General features: G+C 41.3%; 1 protein-coding gene across 1 annotated transcript in view; it reads right to left on the bottom strand.

Moving 5' to 3' along the window:
• PLCB1 (phospholipase C beta 1) overlaps positions 1-21031 on the bottom strand; it is a 335098-nt gene that overhangs the window by 110442 nt on the left and 203625 nt on the right. Inside the window, exons 6-9 of the mRNA XM_062490621.1 lie at positions 19201-19254; positions 18614-18689; positions 13455-13555; positions 11937-12103 (exon numbers count right to left, since the gene is read on the bottom strand). Of these exons, the coding sequence (XP_062346605.1) occupies positions 11937-12103; positions 13455-13555; positions 18614-18689; positions 19201-19254 (398 nt within the window). The remainder of the gene's footprint in view (positions 1-11936; positions 12104-13454; positions 13556-18613; positions 18690-19200; positions 19255-21031) is intronic.

Below are 21031 nucleotides of genomic sequence, written 5' to 3'. Positions count from 1 at the left end.
CCTAATGTATTTGTTGTCACAGATATTCCCAATACCTCAAAATTAGAAATGTGTAGCTGCTCACTTGCATTAAGATTATATAGGCTTTGATCCAACTAGAAAAGTACCTGAATTAAAAACTTTCAAGAGTCTGGAAAGGCACTGCAAAGTCTGGGAATGTCTCTCTATGCCTCTCTCTGTATTTGTACACACATGCCGAAAAAATGTGAAGCAGTTTCTTAGCAAATGGTTCCACAGAACACCTCAAACTGCTATCCCATACAAGCTTCATGGTGGTAGAATTCATGCAGAGATCAAAAAGGAGCACCACATTGGGAACCAAGTGAAGCCAACCAAATTTGACATTTTTTCATTAAAATTTGATAGGAAAGAGAAGTAATTTCCTACTAGAAGAGGAATACATTGAGAGATTCTATTGAATTTCCTGACTGTGATCAGCTTCATTATATGAAACAGGGGAAGTGTTTGTGCAGCTTGATCTTTTTCTGCATCCCTGGATCCACCTGATTGTTCCAAAATAATTACAAGGGGGGGTGGGGGGGGAGAACATGCACAAATGAAGTGGCAAGTTCTATGCATTTCACAATGATTTCTTATTAACTCCAGCTGCATGATCCCATACCTCTCAAGATCTATTACAATGGATCAAATACTTGAATGTTCCTGGTTCAGGAAAAACATAAAAATGTAACTGTTGCTTTGTCCACAAGTGTCAAGGCTCTTTTCTAGTCAACATTTGTCATCTCTAAATACAGCAGGAGTCACTTCTGCTATCCCAGATCTTTTTCATGGAAGCAGTCCACAGGCAAGTGACACACTTCTGGCAAACGATCTATTGAAAATTCACAGAATTTCCAGGGGTAATTAAGTGAATCCTCTTCTCTATGGTTCTTGGATCTTGTCAACATTCATCACTCAAAATGTTTTCTTCTGTAGCTTATGAGATCTGGAACACCCCCATCCCTGGGAGACGGTGATCACATATTTGCCATGAAGCAGAAGTCCAGCCAGCTGAAATGGCTGTTGATAGGACAGACTGCACCTTGTGAATTCACTTCTCAGAGGCTCCTCTGTTTGAAGACCTACCGTGTTATCACAAGACTGTTATCACAAGGTTCTTCTTAGTCCTGTCTGACCAAATCCAGAGAACAGGCACATTTCTCTTGTGGGGCCTGTGACAGTGCTAGGGCAGACACAGGTGACAGCCCTATGGAAAACTGTTTCCATGCAGTTTCCAGGGCTGGAAAAAGCACAGGCCGCTTTTGCCACAGAAATTCTTCTCTCCCTGCCTAATAAGACACAGGTAACTTGACAAGACCCTGCTTTCCCAACCCCTCTAGCAGCCAGCATAACCAGTATGTTGCTCTGGATGTGGAAACACTCCGGTGTCCCTGGGAGCTTGCCAACTCCTCAACATGAGGATGTAAACAAACCCCTGCTCACTCAACGCCTGCTAAAAGACATCAGGGTTCAAAGTAGGGTCGAGCTTCCAAAAGAAGCTTCTCCTGCAGTTCAGTGCCCTCTGCAGAGGTCCAGGATCCCGACCAAAAACACCAGCAGTGCAGTAGTCTGGGGCAGATATAAAAGTGCAGCTAACCCTGAGAACTTCTCAAACAGCTGCTTGATCTAAACTTCATTCCCTTATTTTGGCAGGTATGCTGGATGTGCAGCTACCTGATTTTCCTAGGGTCTGCCCAGCCTGCTCCCAGGAGCTTCCAGTTCTCCAGGAAAAGTCTTGGGCCGGAAAACAAGAGAAGCGCACACAGCAGACAGCAGAAAAGACAACTTATGTGAACACTCCTCTTTGCACTCCATTCTTGCAACTATAAAAACGGCCCTCACTTGTCCCTTAAAATTTGTGGATGTTCTGTATGACAATTAAAATGTGCATTTGCTTGTACACAGTAAACAGGTTTGGCCACAGGGATCTTAAACATTTCTTTCCATGTATTTGCAAACTTCATAGTGCTTTCCATTTGTTTACAGCCATGCTGTTATCCACTCAGTTATAATGAAACTGGAAAGCAGGATTGTGCCAAGAGATGTTATTAAAGCAGAAAAGAAAACAAACAACAAGGAAGTGAGACAATTAATTGGCACCTTGTATCTCCCAGTCAGCAGAACAGAATTATAACAGTATTTTGTCTGACAGTGAAATCAGGTTTATTCCAATGCAATCTGTAACAATAATCACATTTGCTGTAATCCCACACAATTGAGAAGTCCTCTCAACTCGAAGATAAGAATCCAACAAGTAAAGCAGATACTTGATAATCCAGGGAGAGATCTGCAAATCATGTCCCACTGAAAATTCTCTCTCACAAATGAGCACTGCAATCTACAGCTCATTAGGTATTAAAGTTTCATGCACAGTGTGGAGTAGGATGCACAGAATCCCGGTGTGTGTCTTGACCCTGGGCACAGATTAGCTAGTCTCTATTCTCTAGCTTTGTGAGCCAGCAGAGAAGCTCACAAGATGAATTTACATAAAATTCACACGGTGTGGGATACAGTGTGCTAGAGCTGCTCTGGTGGCACTTGCAGCATTTGCATCCAAGTGATGCTGAAACCTGCTTTCCTTTCCAGACACATGTTCTACTACCACACTGCTATGGGGTAACTGGAATTTCTGTCTGTATTTAGTTTTGCAAACCAGGGCAGGGCAAGACTGTCCTGTTGCACCATCCAAGGGACATCCTCTCATCACAAGGAGAGAATACGGTACAAGCTCAGCCCAGACCAAAAAGACCCAAACCCTACAGCTGGGTTACTAAACCTTACCCCAGGAATCTCAGTGCTGCTCTGTTTTAGAAAAAACACTGAGGACAGCAAAGATTCTCAGACCTCAGGTCAGAGCCTGCAGATATATAAAAACATCAAAGTACCAACCACCATTTACATAACACATGGAGAAATCATCAGCAGCTCTTCCATTTCAGCAGTTCTCTCAATCACCAGTAAGGGCAAAAATTCACATTATTTAGCCTTACCAAATTAATAAGTGGAGCAACAGCTATATATCTGAATTATTGCATCTGGATATTAGTGAAGCATTTAATGAAGTTTTAAACTCAAATTTTTCCTAACTGAAAAAACTAATCGGCAAAAAAACTCAGATAGAAATAAACTGAGGTCAGCTTAAAAGATCAGGGTTTCTTTGAATTTGCAAGCTGAATCACAGAAAAAGTCCAGAGGCTGAACACCAATCAGCAGTAGGTCTGGTTTCATAAAGTCCTTAATAATGCAAAAAAGTATAATCAACAACACGGGGTTTAAAGAACAGACAATTCTCTGGTGGCGGTTAGCAAAACAAGAGGTCAAAGTTGTAACAAACCAGGTAATTGGGACACAAATCAAATGAGAGCACACAAACAATAATTCAAGCTACATAGCTAATTACTAGAGAAAAGAATAATCAAAGAGGTGAATAGGAAAAAAGATGCCTAGAAATCTATTGCCCTGAGAAGCAGATGAGAGGCAGAGAACAGCAAACCATCTGTATAAGAAGCTGCATCAAAAAAGGTGATTAAGGAAAAGGAATTAAACAGGTAATGAGACCAGAATGAGCACTAGAATAGCTGGGGTGAGTGTCTGAAAAAGCTTGGCAGTGCTTCAACTAAGTGTGCTAGGAAACAGTCTTGCAGTAGATTTATTGGTTGTCTCCTTCCTTAAATCCTTTACAATCAAAGTACGACAATATCCTGTTGTGTTCAAATCTCATTTCCATTCTCTAAACTTGGAGGAAAACATAATGGATCCAATTCTGCCCTCAGTTATACTTCTGTATATTAGATAGTTACCTGACCACAAACCAGAACAAGCTGTCTTGGAGAGCATGCTCTTGAAACAGAAATGGAAAACTCAGTAAGAAAGGAACAGAGCAAGACTCCTCGCTCCAGTCTTGAACAGGAAATCTGAACACAAACAGAGAATGATAGCTCTGATACAAGATCTGGATAAATGCTTACCGAATGACAAGCAGTCAGTGAGGGAAAACACGGGCAGGCAAATATGTTGTGCCTAAGTAGCCTACATAAAAGAGCTTGCTCAATATCCATTAATCCATGTGGAAGTATCGCATGCCCAAGGACACAGAGATCCAGAGCTTTGTGCAGAGGAAGGCTCATCAAGTAAAGCAGAGTTCAGTGTGCCTAAATCAGGAATGCTTGTCATTCAAATGAAGCTACCATGTCCACTTTATCATCTGTACAAGTGCACAGAGAAAAACAAGAGTGGATACAATTATTTACCTTTTTGAGGGGAGCAAGAAAATATTTGCAGATGAAAAAACACTTTTCTGAACTATCAAGATGAGGCACTGCAGCCCAAGACACTTAATTCATTCCAGTGAAGAAATATTTCCTACAAGCTTCCATGCAAGCCATGCCAAACAGCAAATCTACTTCAATCAGGGAACATTCCAAGGACACTGCCATCTCCAAAGGGAAAGGAAGAAGGAGTGTCACCTGAGGAAAAAAAACTGGATTTCAAATCTCACTGGTGCCTGTAGGCATGAACCATCTGGGTTTAACAAGATTTTAAAACTACTGTGCAATGTTGAGCATGGTATTTATTATTTTATTAGAAGTCACAGGATTTTTCAGCCCTTTTCAAGCTCTCAGGAAGGTCTCTAACCCACAGGGGCTACACAGCCTATGAAAAGGGTGCATTTTTCTCCAATAGTGTGAGAAAACAACAAAACACACACTGAAGCAGGGAAGATTCCAAGCACTCAACATTTTCTCTCCCTTAAAATTTATACCTTGGAAACACATTTATTTTGATGGGTATTGATCCTTTAAATGCCTGTACCAGCTTTAAAACCCTCTGCTGTTACAATGCAAAGTCACAGTTCAGAGATTCTGGTAAGCAGAAGTTTCGTTAAAAGGACATCAAGTCTTGGAACCGTTTCTAAAACTTTAGCAGGCAGATGTATACAAACTTGAATAACCAGTAATTGTTTAGGAGTGGGGGAAAACACCAAGCAACTGATCTCTCCTAAGTCTCAAGACTAAAGCAGGGTTTTATGGCCACAAGCCCATTCTCTGCTCTTGACTTGCCAGCAGAGATGTAGTAGAAATTGTTTCTGACAGGATATCCCGTACAGAGTATCAGAAGACAGTTCATTTAGATCCAGCTAAATCCAAAAAACCACGACAAAGCCACCTTCACACCAGTCCCTAGCTAACAGTGGGATGAGCACTTTGCAACATGGCAGGTTTCTAAGTCAGCTGAGTGGAAAGGATTTAAATCAGATAAAAACACCATTCATCACAGCAATACTACAGTTATTTCTGACAGACTGAAAGAGGGACACCACTGGAATATGTCACTATCTTGCCAAACCTCTCAAAAACATCCGCTGTACAATCACTCAAAAATATCACTCTGCCTAAGAGTGATCCTGGGAGATGGAATAATATTAAATGTTGGCTTAGTTCCAATTACTAATTTGCACTAAAAGACATCTAAAAGTATCTATATATTTTTCTGTTAAGTGATACTTCTCTACATAAGCTATTAATGCACTTGCCAAAAAGACTGTCCTGTAGTATCGTGGGAAGAGATGAGTGTCAGTGTGCTATAAGTGCTGAAAAATAATCTAACAGAGAAAAATCACAGGTGACATTTTTACTTCCAGAAACTCCTGCAGCTGAAAAAAAAAAATAATATTAACTAGAAGCAGAAAAGAATAAAGGGCTGACACTGCAAAGACAGTGCAAATAAACTGAAAATAAGGGATTTTAGTCCCTTTAAAGGGCCTTCCTTATTTGTTCTTTAAACTTGGTTCGGCAGCTGCAGGCGCTGCAGTGAACAATCCCTTTCATAAACAACTTGAGCTCTCTCCTAATAACAATTGCTTTTTCTGCACTCTTTACTACCTCTGGCAGTCTGTGCCAGGACCATATTGTTAGGAAAGTTTCCCTCATTTCCACCCTAAATTTATTCAAGGCCACTTGATCCCTCTGTGTTCTTGTGCCAACATTGTCCTTTAGTTTACCACTTCTTTCTGCCTCCCCAGCGTTTAACCCCGCTGTATTTATAGGCTTATTCCAGTGAAAGGATATTGTTAGATGATTGTGTCTGACATGAGAAGGGAAACTTCCTCATATGGATGCTGTGTTCCAGAAGTGCCCAGGCTCCAGCTCTCTGAGAGCCCTGCTCTGACAGATACCACATATCCCAAAAGACTCCAGGGTCAGGACTGGCTCCTCAAGGCACAGACTGACTGTCTGTGGAGTCAAGCTGACCCGAGGACAAGGCAAACCCCAAAAATGACACACAAAAGGGGATGGCCCAATGGCAGTGAGCCCAGTTGTGGCTCCTGTGCCACTGGTCCTAGATGTCACCCAGTGGATCCCAGCAGCTTTCACTCCCTGTGTCCTCAGGGGCCCCTTCCAGCTGAAAGCACTACATTTGTACAACTCATAAAGAAGAGCCAACCCATGCCACATTTGTCCAAGCTTTATCTACATTTATTTCCTTCAGCACTTGAGTCGAGGCTCCTTTATATTTTCAGAAGTAAATTTTATCTAATATTCGTCTTCAAATAATAAATCCTGCTGCTAAAATAAAATACTTCCCCATGCTCCATGAAAGAGACAGCAACAAGCACAAAAGAAACAGTTTTACTGTTGGACTAAGTTTTCTGTTTATGACCTCTGATAGTCTGAGGCAGAGTCAAACACAATGCAAGCAGGCAACTTCAGAAAAATGTCTCCATAACCCCTGAAACACAGTATTGACATAAGAGTCTCCTATTTCCGGGCAAAAGTTCCAGCTGGAGGGAATGAGGTGCTAAAACCTCTAAAACGGTGTTTGCTTTGTGGTCCTGTCAGCCCAAGTGTTTTCAGCAATTCTCAGTGCTAGGACACAGGGTTGAAGGCTGCCTGTAGGGTTTGATCCCAAGGCCCACCAGGTGGCCCCTCTGCAGGTCATGGAACAGGAGTCACTGGTGTGGTCACTTCCATGTTTGATAGCACAGGGCTGGCCTGATTTCACAACTTGCATTATCACCATGAGTTTAAATGCTCTGCAGCTCTGAAGACAGATTCCACAGTAAGTCTGGGCCATTTTACATTCTGAACTGTTTTACTGATATCAACTAAGCTATTCCTGGTACCAGATACCAGGTCCAGAATGGATTTCTGCAAAGCTCAGGCTTCTTTCAAAGTACCTGCATTATACACTGAAGATCACAAAACTTGCCCTCCCTGGAACCCTAAATATATTTTTGGTATTTTCATTATCCCTAATGTCAACAGCAGTGTTCACTGTTGCAAAATCCATTATCACTAGTCCACATCACTGTTCAGTTGGGACAGTTCAATGAAGACACAATTTACCTGTAAAGCAGATGCAAAAAAATCCTTATAATTGCAGATTTTCCATTCTAGAAGATTTTTACATTTAGTTTTTCACTTGAGATGCAATGTTCCAAAACAACTACAAGATCTGAAATTAATTTTAAAGCCTAACTAGAAAAAACAACCTCCAGTGTATTGCAGAAATACATTTTGCAAATTCATTTTGACAAGTAAGTTTCTATTAACTTATTTATGTTGACACATTATCCATACTAACATTTGTTGCAAAGATATATATATATTTTTTTTGAAACAATTTTGTAAAAAAGGTTTTCTGGTAAGCTCCCCAGTTTAGCACTTGCTACTGAGAGCCTGGGCTAGACTATGACTTTGATGTGGCTTAAACATTTCAAAGAGTAATAAATCATGACTGGGGTCTATTGTTCTGTCAATTTTTGAGACAGAAACAGTGCAGAGAGCTCTTCTCTTATACAGCTGGAATGCTGGAAAACACTGACAGTCCCAAAGTTAATGGGCTTTTGGGTAAGTATTCTTACTTTCCACTGTTACAATTGGGAGGCCAAAGAATTTCAACTGTTTTGTAACACTTCCTACAAATGTTTCATACCAGAAGGCCCAACCATTTGCCTGAATGATTTATACATCAGAATTTATGCTTTAAATATTATGAAGTATGTCTTAAAAGTAGAGCTATGGCTGCACAGTGCTTGTTTTTGCCATTAAACTCTGTTACCCAGGAAATGACCCCCTTCTACCATCAAAAGAATCCAATGTGTAATTATGGTTGAGCAGTTTCTAAGAGGTGAATTTAATGCAGTGGGGTGAAAATGTTTAAATTGCATAGAAGTTTAAAGGAGGAAAAACATATTTATGCTGGAGTGAATACTGCCTGGTATTAAGGCTGCCATGGGAAAAATTAATACAATAGATGCTGTATAAAATTAAATGTATCTTAATTGAATGGTAATGACTTAATTTATTTTATTACCTAAGAAAAATGCAGCGCAACAACTACCAATAAATGTGCACTGCAAAATAGAATTAATACTGGAATTATGGATAGAGCATTATGGAAAGAGAATTATACAACCAGCTCCTCTACAATCCTTCTAAATATATGTCTAACCAAATCTGACATATAGCAAAAAGATACAGAGAAAATCTGGAGAAAGAAACACTGTGAAATATAAGAGCAAAGCTCTTTTCCTCTGTGCAGATCTAAAGGTTTGGCCCTTTAACATTCAAGAAGCAGAGATAATATTTAAATAAATGCATCCTTAAGAGGAAAAAAAATCAACATCTTTATGCCATTACTTAAAGCATTTGCACACTCTGTTTTTAAATCTTCCACCACAAAAACCACTCTAAAAATAAAGGCTGATAATAACCTAACCCTTGTCTTGCTCCCTCCAAGGACGATGGTGGAAACACATATTTTGTATAGCTTTAGTTTTTTCATACCTCCTTTCCCTAGCAGACCTTGGGTTTGTGTTCTTCCCTGCTTTCATTTCTAATCTGGTACATGGGTACAGCTCTTCTTGCATGCTTGGAGTAGAAGTGACACAGGATGTCCCCAGAGCCAGGGCTGCAGCTCTGTGGTTTCCAGAGCACTTTACCTGGTTTCAGAATGAAAGGTTGAAACTGAGACATTGGGATTTGAGCTGTCAAAGCTCCTTTTAAACTCAGAAACCTTTAGAAACGAATTGCATCATTAAGTAAAGGAAGAACCATCATGCTTCTGCAGAATGGGAAAAAAATATATATGGTAAATTCTTCTCCAGCCTCACAGTCCCCAGCACACTACTGCTGACAGGGAGAGACTGCTCAGCACTACCAGGGACTTCCTCCTGCTTCCACCTGATAAGGGACACGTTCTACAGTGAATTAATCTCCTTCACTGCATGACACAAAACATTAATCACAACAGCTTACCTGAACCACGATAAAACACTACTCCAGATACTTAACCTATGCAGATGTCAAGCCCACCTATCTGCTGATTTTGCAAAAGCTCCACCATATCCCATCAATAAATACACCTAAAATACATCAGTGACAAGCAGGAACACGGGCAGGATTTTTACTTAGAACTCTTTAACCTAAGGAACTTCACCAGCAGCAACACCAGCATTAGATTTTACCAGGTACCTGAGGAGCTGCAAAAATTTAAAATACTGTGGACAGCTCTTGCTTACTGTGTTCATAATAGCGTAGATGAACAGCAACAGGTACAACAAAAGGGCTACAACAATGACCAGGGGAATTAGGAGATCTCAAAAGCATTTAAATAGTGCTGTGAAAGGTGAGAGACAGCATAACAACTCAATAGAAATTCATTTAGTTAACTATGAGAGAATAATTAGAAGAGAATATTGTGGTCCAGTGGATGTGCACAGACCATGAACTGGGACGGGAAATTAAGAACAATCATCAGATGAGTGAAGGTCCAGCACTATCAAAGCAGGGAGCAAGGAGTCAGGTGCTGTACATAGCTTCCACTTCATGTACTTGGATTTACATTTTCAAGGAAAAAAATGCCTGATTTTATTTAAAAGAACTTTTCCATGTATGAAATTTTATTTGCTAAGAAGCATGTGCAGCACACTTTTGGAGGTTGCCTGGGTGTCTGTGTTCATGTTTCTGGCCAAAACTGTCTGGAAATTTCACTTCAACAACCCTGGCAGCAGGAAGCCTAGGTGATCATCCCTTTTACAGAGCACCAGATTAAAAGGTTAAATCACTGCTCTAAGTATGTGGTTATATTTTGGTGACATTTTATAGACATTAAGCATTTTTTGACAATTATTCCATGAGTGCAGAAATGAATGCACACCTACACATCATTTAATATACAGTGAATTGCATTTCCAACTTGGAGCAGATGTACAGAAAATATTGTGTCCCCATGTCATTCCTGATTAGCCAATTCCTGTCATTTTAAGGCAGTAAGCTTGGGATTTGCACTGGAGCATGTGCCAGTTCCTGCAGCTCAGCTGCCAGACAGGGAGGTGGCGTCTTCAGCACAGAGGTGGTTCTCAGGTTGTGCCAGCTGTACCCTAGTGCACAAGTCTCAAAAGCGAAAAAAAAATCCCACAACAATCCCATGAAAAGAATTAACTCTCTATGATCTGCCTTTCCCTTGTTCAAGTGAGCATTTTGAGAGAGAAGTGATTCTTTAAGAGCAACATAAATCACACCTAGGAAGAGAGGCATCGATGGAACAGCAAATATCTGCAGCAAATGTGTGCACCAAGGTAAATGGGGTAAAGCTGGAGGTGTGCCACAAATCCCATTGGAGGGTGGTAGCAAACACCACCACAGCACCCTTCTTCCTGGGCTCTGTTCCATGTTTTCTCCTTATTGCTAGTCAGAAGGCAATTCCATTTTGACTCTGGCCTTCTGCTGACACACCAACACACCTACTTCTAATAAATCCTTTATTTAGTTTCTAGGAAGTGCTAATATTTGGGTAACAAGAATGATCTTTTAGGTAACAGACTTTCCTGCCTCTGGTGGGAAATAAGGTAAGCACAGAGCACAGTCCTAATATTTGCACAGATGAGAAAGGAGGTCACAACATGTTTCCATTTACTCAAGGTACTGTTCCTACTGACATCAAAAGACAGTTTGCATAAATATGGCAAAGAAGCAGGATTTAACCCTCCAGCAAAATCTCTGGAAACACTCAGTTTGATTGGACTAAAAAAATAAGAAGACTTAAGAGAAAAATTAGAAGTGTTTGAGAGACAACATTGATCATGACATCAATTTCCGTCAGGAAGATGTCAAGGTGAGAAGGCTTCCAGAGAAAGATGGGAGTGCCTTCAGTTAACCTCTAGACTGTTAGGTCTTTTTGGACTTTTTTGATGCACAGTCTCTGGACCAAACAATCTTTTTGTTCCTGGTTTTCAGGATACTCCTATGCCTATAAAATTTCCAAGGTGTAAACACCTCAAAAGCTGGGCTAATCATTAGGATATGTGGAATGGAATAAAACAGGACGCAGACACAGACTGAATACTCTTTTAAGACTCGTGGTGGTAGCAAAAGTCTGCAGAGATTTGTGCAGGAGTTCTTTCACTGGTTTTGGCAAAATGCCCAGCTAAGTCTTGACAACACTTGAGATGTTCAAAAGGGAATTGTCTGTGATTATAGCATGAAATACACTGAGTTGATCTCATATCTTGCATTGTACACCACTTTATCCAAAAGCACAGGGCTAGACTTAATAGTATTATTAATGATAGAATTATCATGCTCTTAGTTGCGTTGTCCCTGATTTTTTCTTTCAACTTGACATTTTAGATGCTGGTAAACAGTCACTGTGATAGTCAGGTTTCTGCTGAGGGTTGCATACCAAGCAACTCTTCTGCCAATCACACACACCTGCAAAGCAAGCATGAAAACCAGCGCCATCCTTCCTAACCTCATACCAACCAAACACATTTAAAATTGCACCACATGATGTCTCACACATCTGTATCATCCCCAAAGCAGACAGCTGGGAAAGCAACTGGATTTTGAACCAAGTTTTGCTTTAGCATGTAGGATAATTGAGTTCTGTTTCACATCAGGAACTGAGTACAGCAGGAGTGTGAATCCACTGACCTTTCTTTGCTAGGTTGCAATTAGGTTCGTACTTCTCAATCAGCACTTGAACTTGTTCTTGTTTGAGTGGCGGATAAAGAATCTCATTTAATCGTGGATCCCGTTGCTTCAAATTTATAAAGTCCATCATCTGATCAACAGTAAGGTAGGGTTTGCTCTTGGCACCACTAGAGAGAAATTAAAGCAACAGCAAAGTTACTTTAATACATTTCCTTGAAATCTTGTTCCATGTCTGAAATTTCCCAAGGAAACTGAAACAAGATTAATACAAATCTATCATATAACAAAAACATAACCCCACTGTGTCTCTGGACTAATTTTTTTTGCCAAGGGTTCTTCATCAGCCATCTAGTACAAAGATCTTTGACAATGTTCAGCATTACAGGCATCAATGGGAAGGATAGGAGCAATGCTAAAAGCCTTTCATTCCTCTTGAATTCTTATTTTCAAAAGTAGAAGAGAAAACAGCAGTGGAATTCAATCCTGAGCTTGCCACAAACATTCTGCTGGCATTCCTGGCCCAACTATTTGGGTTTACTGCTGAATAACAGCAGCCCTGATTTCATTATTTTGGTAATTTGTATGGGTCTACATTTTAAAAGCTCCAAGGTGCTGTATAATACAAGCAAAAAGATGTCTATTTAGAGAGTCAGTGAAAAGAGTAGAGTTTGGGTACAAGTTGTGCCCAGATAGATAACCAGGAAGTCTCTGGGCCACGTAAGCTCAGGGCTGTCTAGAGCACTCAGGCCTGGCCTAGTTCTGCTCTGCCAGGGAGCAATGGGAAGCCTCTCCTGGGTGCAGTGGGAGCAAACTGGGACAGGGCTGTGCTCCTCTGAAACCCCTTTAGGGACAACAACCCCAAAAGGAGAATGTGAGCACAGTGGTTTTGCTAAAATACCTTCACCAATTACTTTGGAGATCATGGGGTGTATTTGGAAATTGCTTTCCTCTCATATTGCTTAATGTTCTGACTCCGTTGATCAGGCTCTGCTGAAACTGGAAGTACACATATTGCTGGAAGGGGTAGAAACACCAGGAGTTACAGAGCTCATAACTGAACGTATGAAATCAGTTGTAGCTGGCTGCTAATTTAATTTCACGGTGTGAATTCATCATACACAAATCCTAAAAGTTACTGCATTTTTGCCAGTCCTAATTAAGCTTTTGGGGGTGATTATACATATGCCTATTTCATGATGTTATTGCTTATTGTTATTTTTTTCTTACTTTCTTAGAAACCTTAACTATTCTGATCAATACAGAAAACAAGACCTGGCGGTTCTTCTCCTCTAGGAAAAAATTCCTTTAAAACTCAAGCCATCAGAAGTAGAGGTAAGAGCCTGGGAGAGAAAGAACCCTTGATCCAAGATTAAATAATAGCCCTGACTGACATTTAAATCTGTGACTAGCAAGCACTGCATGCTGCTATAGTATAAATAATCTACTTTGGCATCTCCAGCCCAGAAAATCAGTGAATGAGAAAAATAAATAAATAAACCAACGAGAGTCTTTCCTTACAACTCAGAAAAGATGTGGTCGATCTCAGGCCGAGGGCAGAGGTTGTTTAAGAACACTCTGTACACTTCTGGGGTGAAGTCGTCTTGAGGAATTGAATCATTCTGTGAAATGTGGAAAAAAACAGTGAAAGAGAGACACAGCACTTTTATATGTTCTTTGCAAACAGATCACTCACTTCTTGGCTGCTTGTGATTTCCTTCCTGCAAGCTAGAGGAGCCCAGATTCTGCAGGAATATAAATTCCCTTGAATCACAGGGCACCTTAAAGAGTACATATTTTAAAAAATATATACAAACACATCTATTAGCTTCCACGAGGCACAGTTTTCTCTTTCTCTGAGCACCTGTGAAAGAGGAGGAAGGGACATCTCCCCATCTAACCCCCTCACCTACAGCAGAAATAGGTATATCAGCCCTGATAACGCCTCTGAGTTCACCCCAGCAGTGCTGAGCCTTGTTTTTGAGTGAGCAGAACAGCAGCATTACAGAGGATGAGGATGCCACTCATCTTTCCAAAACTGCCACACAACTAGGGAACAAACTGGGTCACTGTGTCATTACAAATACACTTGTTCCCTGACTGCAGCAGTGATTTTGCCTTTTCCTTCCTGAAGATACATGTTCAAGATGCCACAATTCTGGGCAAGACTCAAGCAGCACAGCTTTTCCATCCATCTTTGTCCTAAACACTCAGTGTAACATATTTGGCAACCAGATTTCTTTTAGAGGAATTGATAAAAATGCACTCCTGTAGAAGACATGCCAGTATTATTTTTTCCTTAGATTTTCTACAATTTAGAGCAATTTAAATTTAGTCCAACTTCTATATGGCAATTTCATCATCCTCACTACATTCTTCTCTGAAAAAATCAAATTACTGGAGGCAATTACTGTACTGGGTAAGTCCTTTGCTTGAAGCTTCAGAGTCTTTCATCCAAAGCTATGACACGTGGTCTCTGGGAGCACCATGAACCCACAGGATGCCTCTCCATGCTCCAAAATGCAATGAACTAGAGGAGGAAAATGGTAACTTGGGCACAAAGCTGTTTGCCTGGCAGGCTGTTGGAATCTGGATGTCTGGGAAGCGAGCTGCTGCTGGGGCAATCAGTGCTTGTATTTATTCTGCCTGTTTAGCACTGTTGCCAAGGGAACTGGAAGCATCCATTCAAACCTATGTCAGACACAAGGAAACTTTTCTATGTTTTTCCTGCTTTGGGTTACAGTAAATAAATGATACCACAGGCATCATTTTGTCTCCTTTCATCTCAAACCTGCAGGGGCTTGAGAGGGTTTTATTCTGTTTCTGTCCAGAAGAGCAGATTGACCAAGACGGGCTGATCCTCTGCTCTGCTTGGATAACCATCTCCAGGCTCCAACATTCTAAGGTGACACCATCAGACCCTTGTGCCCTCTTTTTTTTGGCAGACCGTGAGTGGCTGCAGGATGAGCTGGTTTAAAACTAACCCAGCCAAAACCTCCCTGTGTGTTTTACAAGGGACCAATCCCTGATCCAGGTAATTCGCCAGTGGCACTGCTGCCAAGTCCAGTGCAAGGGTGGATGGAGAAGTGGGAAAGCTGAGGGCAGAGGATGAAAATAGCTCCTTCTAGTGAGGGCTGCCAGTGGTACTGAACCTGCACCCGTTACACTGATAAATTCAAGCTGTGCAGCTCTTGGTGCCAACACCTGTGTTTTCCTTAAGGCTGGCATTCTCAAAACTTGGGAATTTTCTTGTTAGAGTTGGCACCTTGCCCTCCCCTGCTCCCTCTGCTTATAACCCCTGTCCAGCAGGGGGCTGCCCCTCAGCAGAGGGCTTTCCAATGATTCTCTAATTATCACAGAACTACAGTCCCCCATCAAGCCACTGTTTTTTTTCTTTACAAGGGATTTGAAGGTGCTCAGCTGAACAAATGTGGAACCCTTCCAATGACCTAAGAGCCAGGCTCTGATTTGCCACTCAGACCAAATTAATATACATCAGTTTGCCTCCCTATGTTTCCAAACACCCACTACAAAGAGAAAAACCAATATGAGCCTTCAGATATAAGTATACAAAACATTTTAATAGGTATTTCCTACCAGTATCATAATCAGTGGGCTACAAAACAAATGTCTACATGGGAGAAAAAAGCCACCTCAGGCACAACCTCATGCAACTATATTCCAAAATCCTGTCTGCCCAAAGGGATTAAAATACACTGCCCCCCTACTCAGCCCGGTCTGAGCCATCCCTATTTCAGAGGAACCACCCACACACCTTATGGGCTCATCTCTTGTTTTGACACCAACGAACAAAGCACAAACCTTCTGTACCACATGAGAGCATCCCCCATTTCCAGCCTGGCTTAATATTGGCATTCAATTTTATTCCATGATTAAGACACTCTACTAATTTCAAGCACTGCTGATTTAACCTGGTAGCCTGCCTGATTTTATAACATCTGTATCCAGTCTGTTACGTATTTGGCAGCATAAGAGCTAATTCAGATTATTTGCACAGACTGGACTCAAGAGCTGGTTATTTTATTTTAACAGTCAAGTTCACTGGTGCTTCACTGTGAACATCAACATTAACTAGAAGGCAAAAACCACTCTTCACAGCCAAAAGGCCAGCTAAAATAAAGCTCTTGCAATTCTATTTAAGGCACCTTTAACCAAAACAAACAAAAATATCCAACAACAACATAATTCTAGTTCCAAAACGTAGCCGAGATTTTAAAAAAACAAAACCATAGGGGAATCAGATGGCAAACTCAGAAATTCATTGGGGTATTTTAAAACTTTGTTTAAACATTTATTTAAAGATCCTTCTGCTTTCAGCTCTGCTGGATGAAGACTGCTTCAAAAATCAGGGCTTGATAATGCAAGACTCTACACAGGCCAGTTCTGACCCAGAAAGAGAGAAATTAATAAAGCCATGCTTTGAAAAAGTGCTTGACTTGAGGTCCATGGGCCATCCCATTGTGATCATGCTCTGCTGCTCAGCCGAATCAGGGCTGGAGTGCTCAGTACCACAGAGAATCCATCCCTTATTAAGGACCTTAAATACAAAATAAAGGATTTATTTTCAGCAGTTCCAAGGATCCTCTCTGGTGCTATTCCTCAGGATGAAAACAATTATCCAGGCAATGAGAACTCTTCCTCCTCCAGCACTAAATGCAGAGCCTGTATGTTATGCCAAAGGCTCTCCTGGCAAACACACACAGGGAATAATTCCCTGAAAGTGGGGCTGATGGATGGGGATACTTGTCGTATCACAGAAAAGTCCACACAGGGACACTCTCCTCTGGCACCTGTTCCCAGATCACTGCAAAAGGCAGATGAGGGGCTGTCCCCAGCTTGAAGATTCATTCCTAAGTTCCATGAGCTGCAGCCAAACATCGTGTGAAGCTTGTGGCCAATGAGCTCCATATCTTCCCAGAGCAATGAGAGGGGTGGAAACTCAGGGAGAAAATCCATGAGGCATGAATATGAAAACCCAAAGAGCCTAAACTGCTAATGTCCATGAAAGACTTTAATGCATTCTCTGAAAAATTTGGTGTTATTTTGCTGAGCAAGACTCCCTGACATTCATGTCTTGCATGCTGCTGAAGTCTATTGCTCTTCCAAGGCTTTACAGGAACACCATTTGTCCTGCAGTACAATAGGGCAGAAAAGCTGGAAGTTGAAGCTAAGGATTTCACTTCTTCAAATAAACAGGAACACAAAGGAAAAGAGTTGCAGTTGAAGTTCTGCTTTTCTTCTATTCCATTACCTCCGTGAGATCCAGCTTTGCCCTTCTACAATATTTTTCAAAGATGATCAACACAGTTTTCTTTGGTGCATGCAATACATTTCCCTTTTGTCCCAACAAAAGAAAGGTTCTACTTTATACTCTGAATAATTTTGAAGGTGGTATCCCAGCAACAAGCAACCAGCAGTATGTATGTAAAACTGGCTCTACTTAGATAAACAGCAGAAAAAAGATGCAGTTTCTTCCAAAGACCCAAATGATATTAAAATTTTCTTTTCAGAGACATGTAGTAAATGGAAGAAATAAATCAAATAAATTATTCAGGAAGCAGCGCTTCAGAGATTCTTTTTGGTGCATTTTGTCTTGTTTGCAATCAGTCAAATGGAAACTCATCTTTAAAATTTTTCTCTCCACATTTCTAACTTCACAATATTACTTTAGATGAGATTATTATAGTATTTTATACCTACTCTGCTGACATTCCTTGGAATTTTATGGAACTGAGCTCCCAAACCTATGAAGGAAGGTCTCACTGTAAGTAGAGCCTGAGGTATGGCTGGTGAAGATTTTGCTCCACTGTTCTTCTGGAGCTATAGGAGTGGGCTCTATTAAACCACTTAGGGAGCAAACGTCAAGGAAACCTCACAGCATGGAGTTTTGTATAAGTCAAGGGATCGGGAGATGCAGGTTCTCCTCTGCTACAGAACAGTTCTGCCCCACCTCTTGGACCCCTGAATGAGGACCCTGCAAGAAGCTTTCCTGGGATTAAAAGCTAGTTTGAGCAGGGAGGTAGGACCAGCTGTCCCACTGTGGTACCTCCTAGCCTTACCCAATCTGTGATTCTGTGACTCCAGCATTAACTGGAATCACCTGCTTGAGCTCATTCCTTCTGAAAAAAGCCTTCTTAAGGGCAAGATCCTATCCTGGAAATGCTCTGGGCTGAGGAGAGCTCCTGGATTAGCAGGATGCAATAGCTACATCCCTGCAGCGTTAACAGCATCCACACCACATTTCAACGTTTCCTTCATGCACCTTTTGGATAAGCCAGGGTGAGTTTAGCCTGTCACTTAACCTCCAGCTACAGATCACACCTCAGGCTAACACTGCTCTGAAACCATGCCTTGGAAATTGTGCAACAGTCACCTGTTCTTAAATGTCCTCACAGGATTCCTCCAGGACAGCTCATGCAAACTCTGCCCTTTCTTTGAATCCTTTTAGGCTTCTTCCAGGTGCTCCTGATCCTACACAATTTCAAATCAAGGGTACTCATATACGGATCAGGAACTTCTGTGTGGGAAAGCCAGAGCTACTGCTGAGGACCCATCCAGCAGCAAAACCAGCACAGCAGGCTTAGCCATGAACAAACTCAGAAGAGAAGAAACAGCACCAAATCCAAGCAATGTTGATCTGAATAATTGCAGATGCTTACCCTGGAAGAGGGAAGGTTACAGGCTTCTAATGCAGTCTCTACCCGTTTTCTGTCAGAGGAGAACAAGCGGTATATGCTGCAAAATGAGGACAAAATAGAGGGACTTGGCTTAAAGACATGCCTTGATGGCCCATGTGGCTCAAAGACTGAATATCCCTTAGTAGCCTATTACATCTTTAGCTATTTATTTCCATTTGCTGGCTGCTCAGTAGTAGAGGGGAGTTTATCAGTGCTCAGTTTTAACTCTACCCCATACCAGCCCCTATCACAGCAGGTATTTATTTCAGCTATCACTGGTCTCCTCATTCCCCCAGTGACATGCAATTTGAATCTGTTCATTTTCACGTCTCTAAGATTTTTTATTTTTTTTTCATTTTCACAAGTGGAAAGAACCAGGGCAGAGAGGCAGAATGGCTGTGCTAAAAGGACATTTGAACAGAGACATCTCAAGGATCACTGGCCCCTCTGTTACAAACAGAGGTAAAAATTATTCTTCTAGGCACGGGGCTCCTATGCTTATCCCAAGCACATATTCATACCCCAAAGTCAGCAGAGAGGACATGGTAAGGAAGGGGAACAGCACTTACTTCTTCAGAGGAATGCGCCCCTCTGGAGTCACCTGCAGTTTGAGTTTTGTGTAGCTGTAGAGAGAAAAGAACCCTGCTTTATTTTTACAGCATTTTCAAGGACCTCTCCCCCAACTTTCTAGCTCGGGGCTACTACTCTGATCATGTGGCAAGTTCCACTCAGCTCTTTCTCCCAGTATGAAAACATACTGGGATATCGTTATTGACTAATCTATTGTCTGTCCTAACTGTAAATGAGTTTTGCAGTAACATCATCTGGTGAAAAATGCGGTAACACTTAAATATTTAAGAGGATTTTTTTTTGTTGTTAAAAAACTCAGCTTTTTCACTTTACCCACTGGTCTGCCAAAAGAAGAAGAAACTGCATGGTTCTAATAAACTTTTCTTTTCTCTCCAACAGAAAATGCCATTAGCAACCACTTCAAAAACAAAGCACATGCTAAGACTAGGATAACTGGGATAGGAACATGCCCACAAATCCTTGACTCCCCACATTCATCTTCTGGAAACTGAAGCCTTCCATGCTACTGTGTCACCAAGCACAACTTCCAGCACTGAGGGAGATTAAAACAAAAAAATCACAGCAGTTATTTAAAAAAAAAAGTTTCTTTTACTTTGCCTTCTATTATTTTTAAATTTTGACTATATTTTGGTCACATTTTTTCCCTCTATAACCAAGGAAGTTAGAAATTACAGAAGATGGGGAAAAGCTTCTCAAGATGTTTATTATTGCACATCCAATGCTCCAAGGAACTGAATGTCATAAAGAAAAAAACATTCATTCTACTGTAATGCAATTTGGTTTTCTTTTTCAACGAACGGGTTCTGATAAGACTCCAACCAACCCTTTGCTTGGTACACAAATTATAATGGGGAAATAATTTAATCTTCAAAGTCATAGATTTCTTAAGTGACTGATTTGGCATCTGTGCAGAGGAGCTGGGAAACCTTACGGTTTCCAAGTGATTTATTAATTAGCGGAAAAAGACACAGGAATGCCATGCTTGCCTGCTACTTCATCTACGCAGTGTGTCCAGTGACTTCATCTTTAATTAATATCACTTGAAAAACTGCCAAAGAATAGCTCCAGACAGGGAGCTCTGCTGTACTGCGTGATGACACATTTCTCCTCTGATTTGGGTAGGAAATGGCCCATTACGAACAGCCCCAACCCTCCCCACCACAGACCTGACAGCAGAGCCCACAGGGCACCTGGGGATTTCAGGGGCAAGGAAATTGTAGAACCAAATCACTCTCAAAACTCATTTCCAACCTATGGAGCTGAAGGAAGTCACCAGCTCAGGTGAGCACATTGCTCACTGCCAACATGCAGGGCCAAAAGGAAATGCTAAATGTTTCCATACATTTGGGATTTTGTCTGCCTAAATACATCCCTGCTGTCCCAACACACCATTATCAGACACAATGCTGTAGTTCCAACAACATGCACCCTTCAAAGCTGCCACAAGAATTTCTGTGGACTCCAGCTGCACCACAACAAACACCATAAGGAGGAAACACACACCCACAGATGCACATCCCTCCTTCCCAGAACAGGCACCTATGATTCTGTGGGATTAAAGTTAAGCACTTTGGAGCATAGTGACTCTGGGTCCAGCTAATCAAAGTAGCCATTCACAGCCTCAAAAAATCCAGGAAAAGGGGAGGTTAATTTTGGAGGAATGAAAGTTTTAGGAATGTAAGTTTAGTATTTAGCTGGACTGAGCCCCTGTCTGTGAGCAGGAAATGGTATCTGGGGGAGAGACTAAGATGACTTTAAGTGGCTAACTCACAGGCTGGGGAAGGTACATCCCCTCTTTTAGAACCCCAA

This window comes from Cinclus cinclus, chromosome 3 (assembly GCF_963662255.1).
Source record: "Cinclus cinclus chromosome 3, bCinCin1.1, whole genome shotgun sequence".
Classification (NCBI taxonomy): Eukaryota; Metazoa; Chordata; class Aves; order Passeriformes; family Cinclidae; genus Cinclus; species Cinclus cinclus.
This window is presented reverse-complemented; position numbering and strand designations above follow the sequence as displayed.